This window comes from Oenanthe melanoleuca, chromosome 28, assembly GCF_029582105.1.
Source record: "Oenanthe melanoleuca isolate GR-GAL-2019-014 chromosome 28, OMel1.0, whole genome shotgun sequence".
Lineage (NCBI taxonomy): Eukaryota > Metazoa > Chordata > Aves > Passeriformes > Muscicapidae > Oenanthe > Oenanthe melanoleuca.
In genome coordinates this window covers 1351697-1364376 of record NC_079361.1, presented here as the reverse complement: position 1 = coordinate 1364376, position 12680 = coordinate 1351697, and the positions used below count along the sequence as shown (strand labels likewise).

General features: G+C 59.5%; 1 protein-coding gene across 1 annotated transcript in view; it reads left to right on the top strand.

The window, feature by feature from the left end:
* Nucleotides 1-4420: 4420 nt before the first annotated feature.
* ATP8B3 (ATPase phospholipid transporting 8B3) overlaps nt 4421-12680 on the top strand; it is a 20875-nt gene continuing 12615 nt past the window's right edge. Inside the window, exons 1-10 of the mRNA XM_056512563.1 lie at nt 4421-4525; nt 5370-5461; nt 6063-6176; nt 7063-7161; nt 7567-7628; nt 8784-8856; nt 8945-9015; nt 9519-9601; nt 10057-10215; nt 12255-12343. Coding sequence (XP_056368538.1) covers nt 4471-4525; nt 5370-5461; nt 6063-6176; nt 7063-7161; nt 7567-7628; nt 8784-8856; nt 8945-9015; nt 9519-9601; nt 10057-10215; nt 12255-12343 — 897 coding nt within the window. The 5' untranslated portion in view covers nt 4421-4470. The remainder of the gene's footprint in view (nt 4526-5369; nt 5462-6062; nt 6177-7062; nt 7162-7566; nt 7629-8783; nt 8857-8944; nt 9016-9518; nt 9602-10056; nt 10216-12254; nt 12344-12680) is intronic.

Sequence of the window (12680 nt, the reverse complement as noted above, 5' to 3'; positions counted from 1 at the left end):
GGAACAGGGGGATGTGGGGACGTGTAACACAGGCCCATGAGGACACATGTAGGGACACGGGGACATGTATGGGAACGTGGGGATGTAGTGGCATGTACAGGGTACACGTAGGAGAACACAAAGACACGTATGTGGGCATGGGGACACTTAAAGGGCCACGAGGACACGTGTGGGGACACGTATGGGGACATGTATAGGGACATGGGGACATGTGTGGGGACACGGGGACACAGCAGGCACGGTTCCGGAGCCGGCAGGAGCCGCTCCCGGCTGTGCAGTTAATGCTTTATGGACTGTGGGGCTGGCGCTGGGTGATCGCCTCCGGGACTCTGCGGTTAATTGCAGGCAGTAATTAACGTAATGACGGCGATGCGGGACCACTGCGGGTGACAGGATGAGTGCGGGGCGGACACAGGCTCTGGCCTCATTAGCTGCCGTCACTGAGGACGTGCCTCTGTCCCCAGCTGGGCTCAGTCCCGGTGCTGGCACTGCTGGTTGTCCCCAAGGCACGGCCCGACCCCCCGAGGGGTCTCTGGGGGGACCCAGTGCTCCCCAGTGACCCCAGCCCAGCCCCGTGCCCACCCTGCCCTGGATCCAGTGCGGGACCCTCTGCCGCTCCACCGGGATGGTGGCAGGGACACCCCGCCAGAGTCACCGTGTCCCGGAGCCGGGACAGACCCACGGGAGCGGCTCGGGTCGGTCCGAACCGGGACAATGACTCCGGGCAGGAGGGGAGGGGAGGGGGCAGGTCCCTGCGGGGTGTGGCGTGGGCTGTCCCCATGCGGGGCAGGACGGTGGCAGCAGTCCCGCGGAGGTGGCAGGAGCGCGGCGCTGCCATCGGTGCAGGTACGGGGACCCCGAGGGGAGCGTGGCCCGGTGACAGCGGGGTGGGGGGGACACGGCCGGGGGCGCCGGGGGTCTCCGGGGTGCCGGAGGATGCCGCGCACGGAGCAGCGCTCGGGGCTGGCGGAGCCGCCTTTTCACCTGAACCCATCCGAGCGGTGGAAAACAGGGCGAGCGCAGGGAAACTCATGGCTCGGGCACGTCCTGGGAGCTGGGAATAACCCTGGAGAGGCTTTAATGATCCGCCCGGCCGGAGAGCGGGGGCGTTTCCGCCGTGCCGGGGACGGGAGGTGACAACGGGAGGTGACACCCGTCCCCCCCCAGCCCGGCCCGGGCTGTCACTGTCGCCTGTCGCGATGGGGGCGATGCCGGAGCGGGTTTGGCGTCCCCGGGGTGGCTCTGGCTGGGGTCCCACTGGGACACTGGGACCAGGGACACAAAGCAGCAGCCGCGGGAGGGGACAAGGGTCGGGCCGGTCCTGTCGCCGCCGGCTGGTGCGGGAAGGAGCAGGAGGGCAGCGAGCGGAGCGGAGCCCCCGGCTGCGGGCACTGCCCGTGCCCGACCTGCGTCTCACCCATTCCTGAGCCGAGCTCGGCGCTGAGCCCGTGATTTCAGGAACAAAACAACAAAACCTCCTCAGAATTCCCGTGGCAGCGCTCGGATCAGCCAGGGACATAAATCTCCGCGTGTTTCACCACCCTGGGCCAAACCCTGGTGGCGCCGTGCCCGGTGCTGCTTAAACCTGACTTCTGTTCAGCCATGCGAACCTCCAGTAGCCCAGAGCGGCATTTTGGGGTGAGAAAGCTCCGCTTTGGGGGTTCTTAGCAGCCGGCAGCACCGCGGGGATGTTTCACACTCTGGGATGGGGCATTCCCTGCGGGCCGGGCTGGTTCATCCCAGCTGCTGATCTGGGGGAACATCCCGTGGGTTAAGGGCTCCCTGCTGGGCTCACTGAGTGTGGGGCAGTGGAAGGATGTCCTGTGCCTTTGGCCATCGCTGGCCCTCCCTGGCCCCCCAGGGAGCTCTGGGCTGGGGCCAGAGCAGGGTTTGGCTGTCCAGGCAGTCCACCCGTGTGGCTGGGGCTGGCAGGGAGCCCTGGCACCGACTTCCAGCCTGTTCCCACCTCCCCAAAGTGCAGTTTTAATCTCTGATTACTGAGGCGATGAGTGAGGTTTGTCAAGACCTTTCTTGGAACTGAGGTTTCTTGGATACCTCCTTAAAAATACTTTTCTAGTGCTTTGAATCACCTTTTTTTCCCCTTTCCCCTGCTCCAGGCCCTGGCAAGAGGCAGCATTCCCAGCCCCATGGAGTGTCCTGCCTGTGCCAGCTGCAGGTGCTCAACAAGCCGTGCTTTTGTTTGGCCCTGGCTGGGAACAGGGATGCTTTGGGCTGCTGAGTGCAGCCAGCTCGGGGCTCATGGTGATCCTGAGCACACAGTGGGGACATGAGCAGCTTCAGGCCTGATCCTGAGCACGAGGGGAGCAGGATAACCACAAATAACTCAGGAATTCCAGCGTGTCTTGGTGAGGCTCAGGGCAGGGTCCAGCCCTGGCGTTGCTGGTCTGGAAGCAGCGAGCCCAGGAAAACACCTTGGCATTGCTCACTGCCAGCCTCACTTAGATATCGCTGTCCTGCAGCCAGGAGGGAGGGCAGAGGATGCTCTGAGCCTGTGATCAGAGCCCCGAGGGCACAGCCAGGGTTACAGACCCTGAGCAGCACCCTGGGACCCCCCACCCACCTCCCTGGGCTTGGGAAGCTCAGCCAGGGCTCAGCTCTAGACCAAGCCCCAAGGTGGGTCTGGCTCCAGCTTTGCCACACTCTGCTGTGCTGTGTTCTTGTTCCTGGAGCTGTCTTGTCCCAGCAGATGGAGTGTGTCTGACCTTGGCCTTGGTCCCCTTTGCAGTCTTGGCTCTGGATTTCCAAGCCTGAACCTGCACCTCTTCCCCAGGAGCTTGCTGAGGCTCAGGGCTCATCCCAGCTGCCAGCCCTGCCCTGCCCTGGCTGCCCGTGGTTGGGACCTCAGCATGGGTTGGGTTGGACCTTAAAGCTCATCCCATCCCACCCCTGCCCTGGCAGGGACACCTCCCACTGTCCCAGGCTGCCCCAGTGTCCAGCCTGGCCTGGGACACTGCCAGGGAAGGGAGCAGAGTTTGTGAGCAGGTGACTCAGTTTTCTCCATCATGGATACTCTGAGGCTCATCCTGTCCACTGTGTCTGTATCCCTTTGTGGATCCCTTTCTGTTTATGGTCTCTGAGGAGATCCCCCATGTCCCTGTCCCAGGGGAGCTCATCCCTCTGGTGGGAGGAGACAGGGCAATGTGCTTTGCAGGAGCTGGAGATGGAGAAGTTTGGTGTCCCCCCTTTGTCCCCCCCTTTGTCCCTCTGCAGTCAGATCCAGCCCTGTCTGTCTGCAGGGAGAGGTGTCCCCAGCTGGCAGCACCCCTGGGACAAGGACACCAGTGGGGTCACAGCGGGGAGATTTGCATTTCTCTGTGTCAAATCCTATTTTGCCTAAACTGAGTGGTCACAGCCAGTCTGGGCATTGAGGGGTCTCTGTGTGGAAGAGATCTCATCCCTCCAGTATCCACCTGCTCCTCCTGCTCCCCCTTTTCTGTGGGACAAATGGGAGCAGGAGCTGTGGGGTGTAGCAGGAGTGTCCCAGCAGCTCCCTGAAACCCTTCCTTCCTCCTCACCTGTGCTGTGAAAACCAAGAAAGCAACTTTTGGGGCCCAGATTTGCCCAGAGCAGCTGTGGCTGCCCCTGGATCCCTGGCAGTGTCCCAGGCCAGGCTGGACATTGGGGCTGGAGCAGCCTGGGACAGTGGGAGGTGTCCCTGCCAGGGTAGGGGTGGCACTGGATGGGATTTGAGGTCCCTCCCAACCCAAACCATTCTGGGACTGTGTGTGCTGAGCTCAGGGGTGTCATTTAAGACCCAAGGACAGTGACAGCCTCAAGTCCTGGGTGGTAAAGGAGGATTTTGTGGATCAAAGCCTCTCCTTGGCTGTAGGGGCCAAGGTGCTGTCGGTGTTTGGGTCTCTTTGAGAGAGAATGAGGATGGATGCTCAGCCAGTGGCATCTGTCAGTGGGCTGGGACAAACCAACATCCACGAGGAGCAAGAGAGAAGTTGAGACTTTGGGTGAAAGAATGGAAAAAGTGATCAAAGAAGAGAGATAAGAAATAACGGCAGGGACTGACTTCTCTGGGATTATTTAATAATAAAGTAATTAATGCTTTATCCCTCACTGGTTCCTTTCATGTGAGGATCACAAAGTGCTTCACAAACATTAATTAATCTTCCCTAGCATCCCTGCAGGAGGGGCAGGGAGCCACCGAGTGTGAGGGAATCCTTGTCACTGATGGAGCTGGGATGGCAGCACAGGGAGAGCTCCAGCTCTCACCAGTGACTTCAAATCATTTCCTGTAACTTCCCCAGAGGGCAAAAATGTCTTTGAGTTGTCCCAGGCAGCTGGGATGGGCTAAGGCTGCCTGGGAGAGTGTCCTTCCCACAGGGTGTCCTGGCCTGGAGCCTCGTGCAGCTGGAGCACCCCAGTGGGATCAGGCTGTCCCTGCTCAGCGTTCCCCATGCCTGTGGTTGTCCTTGTCCCCAGGTCCTGGCAGTGGAGAGCATGGCTGAGCAGGAGCCAGCCCTGGATGGCCCGGGGGGGGAGCAGCAGCTGCCAGGTCAGTGTGCCAGGGGTGTGGTTTGGGGCTTGTCCCGGCTTTCACACACTTCACAGGGAAGTTGAACGTGGGGCACGGTTGTGAAAAGGGGAAGAAGATTTGGGGTGAGGATGGGCTTGGGGCAGGGCTGGGATGTTCCCTGCCGGGCAGGGTCTGCACTGGGATGGCAGAAATGGAATGGGGAGAGGAATGACCGTGCCTGGAGCAGCAGAGACTGGGGGCTCATCCTGAGCTGTGAACCAGCCCTGAGCCCAGGGGGACCCTGAGCCGGGGGCAGCAGCCCTGCAGCTCTGCAATGTGCTGCTCTCCCTGTCCCTGTCCCTGTCCCTGAGACCCAGCCCAGTCCCCCTGCCCCTGGACAGCCCCCAGCAGTGACCCCCTGTCCCTGTGCCTGTCCCTGTCCCTGTCCCTGTCCCTGTCCCTGTGCCCTGCTGGCTCCAGGGCATGGCTCAATGTCCCCATCACTGACACCCAGCCCAGTCCCCCTGCCCCTGGACAGTCCCCAGCAGTGACATCCTGTCCCTGTCCCTGTGCCCTGTGCCCTGTGCCCTGTCCCTGTGCCCTGTGCCCTGTGCCCTGTGCCCTGTGCCCTGTGCCCTGTCCCTGTCCCTGTGCCCTGTCCCTGTCCCCGTGCCCTGGCCCTGTGCCCTGTGCCCTGTCCCTGTCCCTCCCTGTCCCTGTGCCCTGTGCCCTGTGCCCTGTGCCCTGTGCCCTGTCCCTGTCCCTGTCCCTGTCCCTGTCCCTGTGCCCTGTCCCTGCCCCTGTCCCTGTCCCTGTCCCTGTCCCTGTCCCTGTCCCTGTCCCTGTGCCCAGGGCATGGCTCAGTGTCCTCTTGCTGTTGCAGATTTCACCTGGGAGGTGAGGGCCAACGACCGCAGCTACCACAGGCAGGTCAGGAAGAAATTTGCTTTCTGCCTGAGCAAGAGGAAATACTCGGTGAGCTGGGGGGCCCTGGGCTCCCCTTCCCCAGCCCTCAGCCCTGAGCAGGGCTGGCTGGGGCACAGGGCAGAGATGCTGCAGAGGGTCCCCAGAGGGTGGAGGGTCACACACACCCCCAGGGGGAGAAGTGCTGCTCCCTCCTGCCCCAGAGCTGTCAGAGAAGGAGCAGCACTGTGTGAAGGAAACCTTTTAGTCTGGTCTAATCAAGAGAAAGGCTTTTCAAAATGTGTCGAGCAAAACCAGATTTTTAATTTTTTTTTTTCAGCTAAATAATATTGAAGTCAGTGAGTTGAGCTTTAGATCACAGTCAGAATATTCAGAGTTGGAAGGGACTCACGAGAATCCAAGAGTCCAGCCCTTGCTGAGTGGCCCACATGGGGAACAAACCCACAAACAAATGATTTTGGTCTCAATTTTACATGGCCCTTGGATCTGATAAATCAAATTTGATAAATATTTGATAAATACAGCTTTGATAATTTTTTGGAGGGCATCTCTTGTGCTGTGAGAAACCCTGAGAACAGCAGAATGTTTTGGCATTTTCAGAGCAGTCCCTGGTTTCTGGGCTGACCCTGGCTGTGACCCCTCTCCCCCACAGGGCAATGCCATCAGGACAGCCAAGTACAACCTGCTCACCTTCCTGCCCCTCAACCTCTACGAGCAGTTCCACCGCATGGCCAACGTCTACTTCGTGTTTGTCATCCTGCTGCAGGTGGGCTGGGCACAGGGAGCACCCAGAGCGTGCCAGGCTCTGCCCAAGGGGGTCTCTGGAGCTCAGAGCAGGGAATCCAGGCTTAGAGGTTCCCCAGGATGTGGCTTTTCCACGTGTTTGGGGTCTTTGGGAACTCTGGGGGGGTTTAAATCAAAGATTCCCAGCAGCAGGAGGACGTGGAGCTGCTGGAGCCAGTGCAGAGGAACCACGGAGATGCTGCAAGGGCTGGAGCCCCTCTGCTCTGGGGACAGCCTGGGACAGCTGGGGGTGCTCACCTGGAGAAGAGAAGGATCCAGGGAGAGCTCAGAGCCCCTGGCAGGGCCTAAAGGGGCTCCAGGAGAGCTGGAGAGGGACTGGGGACAAGGGATGGAGGGACAGGACACAGGGAATGGCTGCCACTGGCAGAGGGCAGGGCTGGATGGGATATTGGGCAGGAATTGTTCCCTGGGAGGGTGGGGAGCCCTGGCACAGGGTGCCCAGAGCAGCTGTGGCTGCCCCTGGATCCCTGGCAGTGTCCCAGGCCAGGCTGGACATTGGGGCTGGAGCAGCCTGGGACAGTGGGAGGTGTCCCTGCCATGGCAGGGATTGGATGGGATGGGAATTAAGGTCCCTCCCAACCCAAACCTCTCCATGATTCTATAAAATGGGTTTGGTTTGCACGTAGACAAAGCTCACACTGACCACACCAAAACAGAAGTTCATCCCTCCAAATTCAGATACCCAGGAGCATTTCACACCTCAAAAAGGGGTGGAAACCATCAAAAGAGGTGTCTGTAACAGAGATATTGATTTGAAGATTCTGAGAGCGGTTCCTGCCCCGTCAGTCACCCCAGGTGTCCCAGGGTGGGACAGGAGTTGTCAGGGGTGTACAATTCTCCCTCTGCAGACTTTCCCTGAGATCTCCACGCTGCCCTGGTACACGCTGCTGTTCCCCCTGAGCTGCCTTCTCCTCATCCGGGGGCTGCGGGACCTCATCGATGACATCGTGAGTGAGGGGTGTGGCCCTGGGGACACGGGCAGGGACCGGCCCCTTGTGGGAGCTGAGGAGCTCAGGGCTTGCTGCTGCCCATCAGTCCTGAGCTGTCTTCTACTCACCACATCCACATGTGGTTTTATCTTCCCTCATGAAAGCTGTGACGCCCTGGCTGCTGTCCTTGGGGTGCAAACCCCATTTCTGTCATCTTTCACTCCTTGACCTCGGGCTGTAGTGCCAGGTTGGTCCCCAGAAATACCTGGGGGGGAATTCAGCCTCTTTATTCATCAGAGCACATCTTCCCCTGGCTCAGCACGCAGGTGTGGGGCTGGGGAGGGACTGGTGGCACCCAGGTGCTGTTTTGGTGGGACAGGGCAGCCTGGCACGGCTCCTGCCCTCCCTCTGTCCTGTGTGCAGGGCCGGCACCGCAGCGACAGGAGCATCAACAGCAGGCCCTGTGAAATCCTGGCTGGGAGGAGGTGAGGGGCTCTGGGGGGCTCTGCCTGTGTTTTCCACACCCAAGTGCTGAGAACCCTTGAGCAGCTGAGGAGGGGTCTCTGCAAGCTCCCAAAATGTGCCACAGGTCCTCCTGTACAATTGGTCATGGGCAGTGTCCTGGTGTGAAGGTGTCTGCCAATAAAGGCAGGAGCTTCTCTTTAAAATGGAGAATGTAAACCCTCTCCCTCCAAATTATTATTATAATTTTGAAATTAAGGGGCTCTCAGGCAAAGATATGGGAATTAGGAATAACAGTTCTTTACTAGGAAAATTAAAATAGCAATGCAGTATTACACAGAACAATCCCAGCCCTGCCAGAGTCAGAATCCAAGCTGACACCCGTCAGTCAGTCAGGGTGTTGGCACAGTCCCATTCAATGGTGGCTGCATCCTCCTGCAGGGGCAGATGTGGTTCAGCTGGAGCAGTGCTCCTGGAGAAGGTGCAGTTTCCTCTGAAGCTCCAGGGATGATGTGCAAAGGTCTGGTTTTCCTCTGGAATCCAGTGCAAAGATGGAAACTTGCTGTCCAAAATCTCAGTTTTTATCTGGGCAGGAAAGGCTTGGCTGCTCCCCTGGCTGGAGCATCTCCCATGGGATGATGGAATTTTATCAGTCATGCCCTGGGACTCACTGGCCATGAACAGGAGATATCTCCTGGAGGGAGGATGGGCTGTGGGAAGATAAAGATGATTGCCCAGCTGGGTTAAAGATGGCCCATGAGCAGATAATGTGTGCCAGGAGATCAGGGTCACTGCCCCAGCTGGGTTAACAGATGGGGACAGAATTCACATTTCTGGCCACACCAACCCAGCACAGGCAGCAGGTTTAAAAATGCCCCAGTTTGCTGTGATGTGCAGGGGGAGGCTTTCCTTGGCCACACAATTCCTGCAGGTCATCACATCCAAGCCACAGAGCCGTGTCCCTGCTCAGCACTGCTCCAGGGAGAGATGTGGGAACAGGGACAAGGATGTGACACACGGGTCCTGTGCCACCCTCCGTGCTCAGCCCCCTGGAGGTGGCACAGGAATCTGGAGACCAAATGCTGCAGGAATGTGGGACAGGCACGGGCTGAAACACCCCCAGCCCCCCGTCCCACTGCTCTGCAGGCAGCAGGATTGTCCCCTGAACCCTCCCCCAGGTTCCGCTGGCAGAAGTGGCGCGACATCTGCGTGGGGGACATCGTCCGGCTGCGCAAGGACAGCGTGGTCCCGGTGAGGGCTGCCACAGCCTCCTGGGCTGGGCCACATCCCCCACCGGGGCTCACCCAGCTGCTCTCTGCCCCTTGTTTTGCTCCTCAAGGCTGACCTGCTCCTGCTCTGCAGCTCCGAGCCCAGCAGCCTGTGCTATGTGGAGACGGCTGACATTGATGGGTGAGGACAGGGACAGGGACAGGGACAGGGACAGGGACAGGGACAGGGACAGGGACAGGGACAGGGACAGGGACAGGGACGGGGACAGGGACAGGGACGGGGACTCTGGTCTTGGGGACCCCCCAGCGCTGGGAGGGTTCAGGAGAAACCACAAGGTGTGTGAAATCCTCCAAACCCCAAACCTGCAGACTGAGAAATGCGGATTTGAGCCCCAGATTTTGAAAACAGAGGAGTGCCAAAGCTTGGTGAGAGCACCTGTGCCCAGTGTCTCCATCTCCCAGCTCCTCCCCAGCCCGTCCTCCCCCTCCCTGTGCAGGCTGATTTAATGGCAGGGTCCCTGCAGAGTGGCATGACAGGTCCCTCTCTGGCATTTCACTGCCACCTCTCGTGTAATTACCTGATAATTAATGGCTGTCTCTGTCCCACGGGCCCAACAGGAGGATGAACAGCTCTGTCACCCCACAGGGTTGTTTTATTCTCCTTTCCCTGGCTCCTGCTCACAGGGAAACAAATCTGAAGTTCAGACAGGCCCTCCTGGTCACCCACCAGGAGCTGGGCAGCGAGGAGAGCATGGCTGCCTTCGATGGTGAGTCTGCTGGGTGGGGGAGTGTGGCCGGTCCCCCCGGGATGGGATGGACTCAGCCTTGGGAATTCTCTGCTCCCCGGTCCCCATCAGTGCAGCAGGAGGCTGGCAGCCAGAGGCCTCGTGGGGAGGCACTTCCATCACTTCTGTGATGGATCCATCAGGCTTCTGCACCTTCCTCCTGCCCTGCATCTTGATTTTCCCACTAGAACCAAGCTCTGGGTTCCCAGAGCTGAGCTCAGCCCCTGCTGCTCCTTCACGGGGTGCAGAACTCCTCTCCCAGAGGGATGAGGGGCTGTTCACAGTTCACAGCCCAGCGAGGTCCCAGCACCTCCATCACCCTTAACCCGAGCCCCCAGATCCCACCCTGCCAGACCCAGAGCCCCCAGCAGCCGCATTTGGGGGGACTCTGGGGCTGGAGGGGGGAGGCCCCCCTGGCCCTGACCGTGCTGCGGCAGGGCGGGTGACGTGCGAGGAGCCCAACAGCCGCCTGCACAGCTTCAGGGGCCGCCTGCGCTGGCGGGGCCGCAGCCACGGGCTGGGCAGCGAGCGGCTCCTGCTGCGGGGCTGCCGCGTCCGCAACACCCGCCGCTGCTACGGACTGGTGCTCTACGCAGGCCAGTGGGGCGAGAGGGACTGGGGCGGACTGGGAGGGGATGGGAGGGGACTGGGATGGGCTGGGACGTGATGGGAGGGGATGGGAGGGACTGGGACGGACTGGGAGGGGATGGGAGGGACTGGGATGGGCTGGGAGGGGATGGGGTGGGCTGGGATGGGATGGGACGGGATGGAACGGGATGGGATGGAATGGGATGAGCTGGGAGGGACTGGGATGGACTGGGGTGGGCTGGGATGGACTGGGATGGGTATTGATGGGATGGGACGGGATGGGATGGACTGGGGTGGACAGGAACGGGCTGGAATTGGTTGGAATGGACTGGGATGGGCTGGGAGGGACTGGGGTAGACTGGAATGGGCTGGGATGGACTGGAATGGGCTGGGATGGACTGGAATGGGCTGGGATGGGATGGAACGGGCTGGGATGGGCTGGGATGGACTGGAATGGGCTGGGATGGGCTGGGATGGTCTGGGATGGGCTGGGATGCGCTGGGACGGGCTGGGACGGGATATAACAGGCTGAGATGAGCTGGGATGGGCTGGGATGGGCTGGGATGGGCTGGGATAGGCTGGGATGGGCTGGGATAGGCTGGGATGGGCTTGCTGGGATGGACTGGAGCGGGCTGGGATGGGCTGGGATGGGCTGGGATGTTCTGTGAGGGGATGGGATGGGATGGGATGGGATGGGATGGGATGGGATGGGATGGGCTGGGATGGGCTGGGATGGGATGGGACGGGCACCAACCCCGGCACCACCAGGATCTTACAGTGGCCCAAGCACTTCTAGCACCGGGGCAGGGTGGGCAGGGCTCAGCTCAGCTCAGCTCAGCTCACCAGAGATGCTTCTCCCTCCCTGTGCCAGCCTGGGTGTCCATGTGGAACGTGGATGGTGCTGGGTCTGAGACAGAGACCCAGCACTCCGTGATCCATGTGACAAAAAGCACTTTATTGTTCTCAGCTGCACCTTAAATACCCTTCTTACTGTTCCTGGGCAAGCACTAAGACTGGTTCAAAGTTCAGGCTGAGCAATAGCCTCTGCAGGCCCCCATTGGGTCAAACCCCTCCTGGATCCCAGTCTGTCCTGTCCCTGTTCCCTGCAGTCCTGTCCATCAGGCCAGGCTGCTTCTCCCATGTGTGCCAGAATCAACTGCCCAGTACAAGCCAGTTTGTCCTGTGACATCCATGGTCTTCATCCAATGCTTTTCTTCTCCCACCCCACGCTCTTCCTCGGCAGGCTTTGACCAGAAAGGGTTTAAGCTTCTCTCAGCCTCTAAACCAGGCTGATTATTGGTATCAGTGAACCTCTGTTGCATTTTAAGGCTTATATAATGCAACACAGTTCCTCCTGTGATGGAGAAGCAAGAGAGAAAGAGAGCTTTATTTAAATCAAATATATATACACATATATACACATATATACACATATATACATATACATATATATATATACACACACATATATAGGGTAATCTGTGAAAAACAAAATAGAAAAGACTCATTGGTCCAAGAAGGCAACACCTCTCTAAAAACATCCTTTTTTCAAAACATCACGTCTCTCACACACCCTGCAGGTGCATAATCATTGTTATAATTCCTTGAGCTTGTAGAGGCCTGAGGAAGGCAGGGCCTCCAGGCTGCTGTTTCCCTGGTTCCCAGCAGTATCCAAACCTCCTCTTTGTTCCTGCTGTTCCCACCCCAGCCCCATCTCCCTCGCTGTGAGATGACCAAGGCTCACCAGATTCCCAGCTGGCACAAGGTGGAGGAGCTGCCTGGTGTGTCCTGGTGGTGCTGGGATGGCTGGTGGGAGGTGAGGAGGTTCCAACCTCTCCTCATCCCAGATCCAGCCCAGCCAGGTCAGCTGAGGGCTGGGGAGCTGTGGGAGGGCTGAGAGCTGCTGTGAGCATCACATTTAATGTGCAGCTCCAGGGGCACTGATGGAGGGAGGGGAGGTGTCACTGTGGGGGGAAGCAGCCTCACTGCCCTGCAGGTGAACCTTCTGGGGACTTGCATTTTCACTTTGGAAACGTTTCCTGCTCAGGCTTGGATTCCAAAATTATGAGGAACTCTGGAAAGATCAAGCGGAAGAAAACGAAGCTGGACCGGCTGATGGACCGGCTGGTGGTGGTGGTGGGTGTGGGTGTGTGTGTGTGTGTGGGTGTGGTGGGTGTGGGTGTGGTTGTGGGTGTGGGTGTGGGTGTGGGTGTGGGTGTGGGTGTGAGTGTGGGTGTGGTGGGTGTGGGTGTGGTGGGTGTGGTGGGTGTGGGTGTGGGTGTGGGTGTGGTGGGTGTGGGTGTGGTGGGTGTGGGTGTGGGTGTGGGGGGTGTGGGTGTGGTGTGTGTGGTGGGTGTGGTGGGTGTGGGTGTGGGTGTGGGTGTGGGTGTGGGTGTGTGCAGGGCTGTGCTGAGTGTGGGTGTGGGTGTGGGTGTGTGGGTGTGTGTGTGGGTGTGTGTGTGTGTGTGTGTGG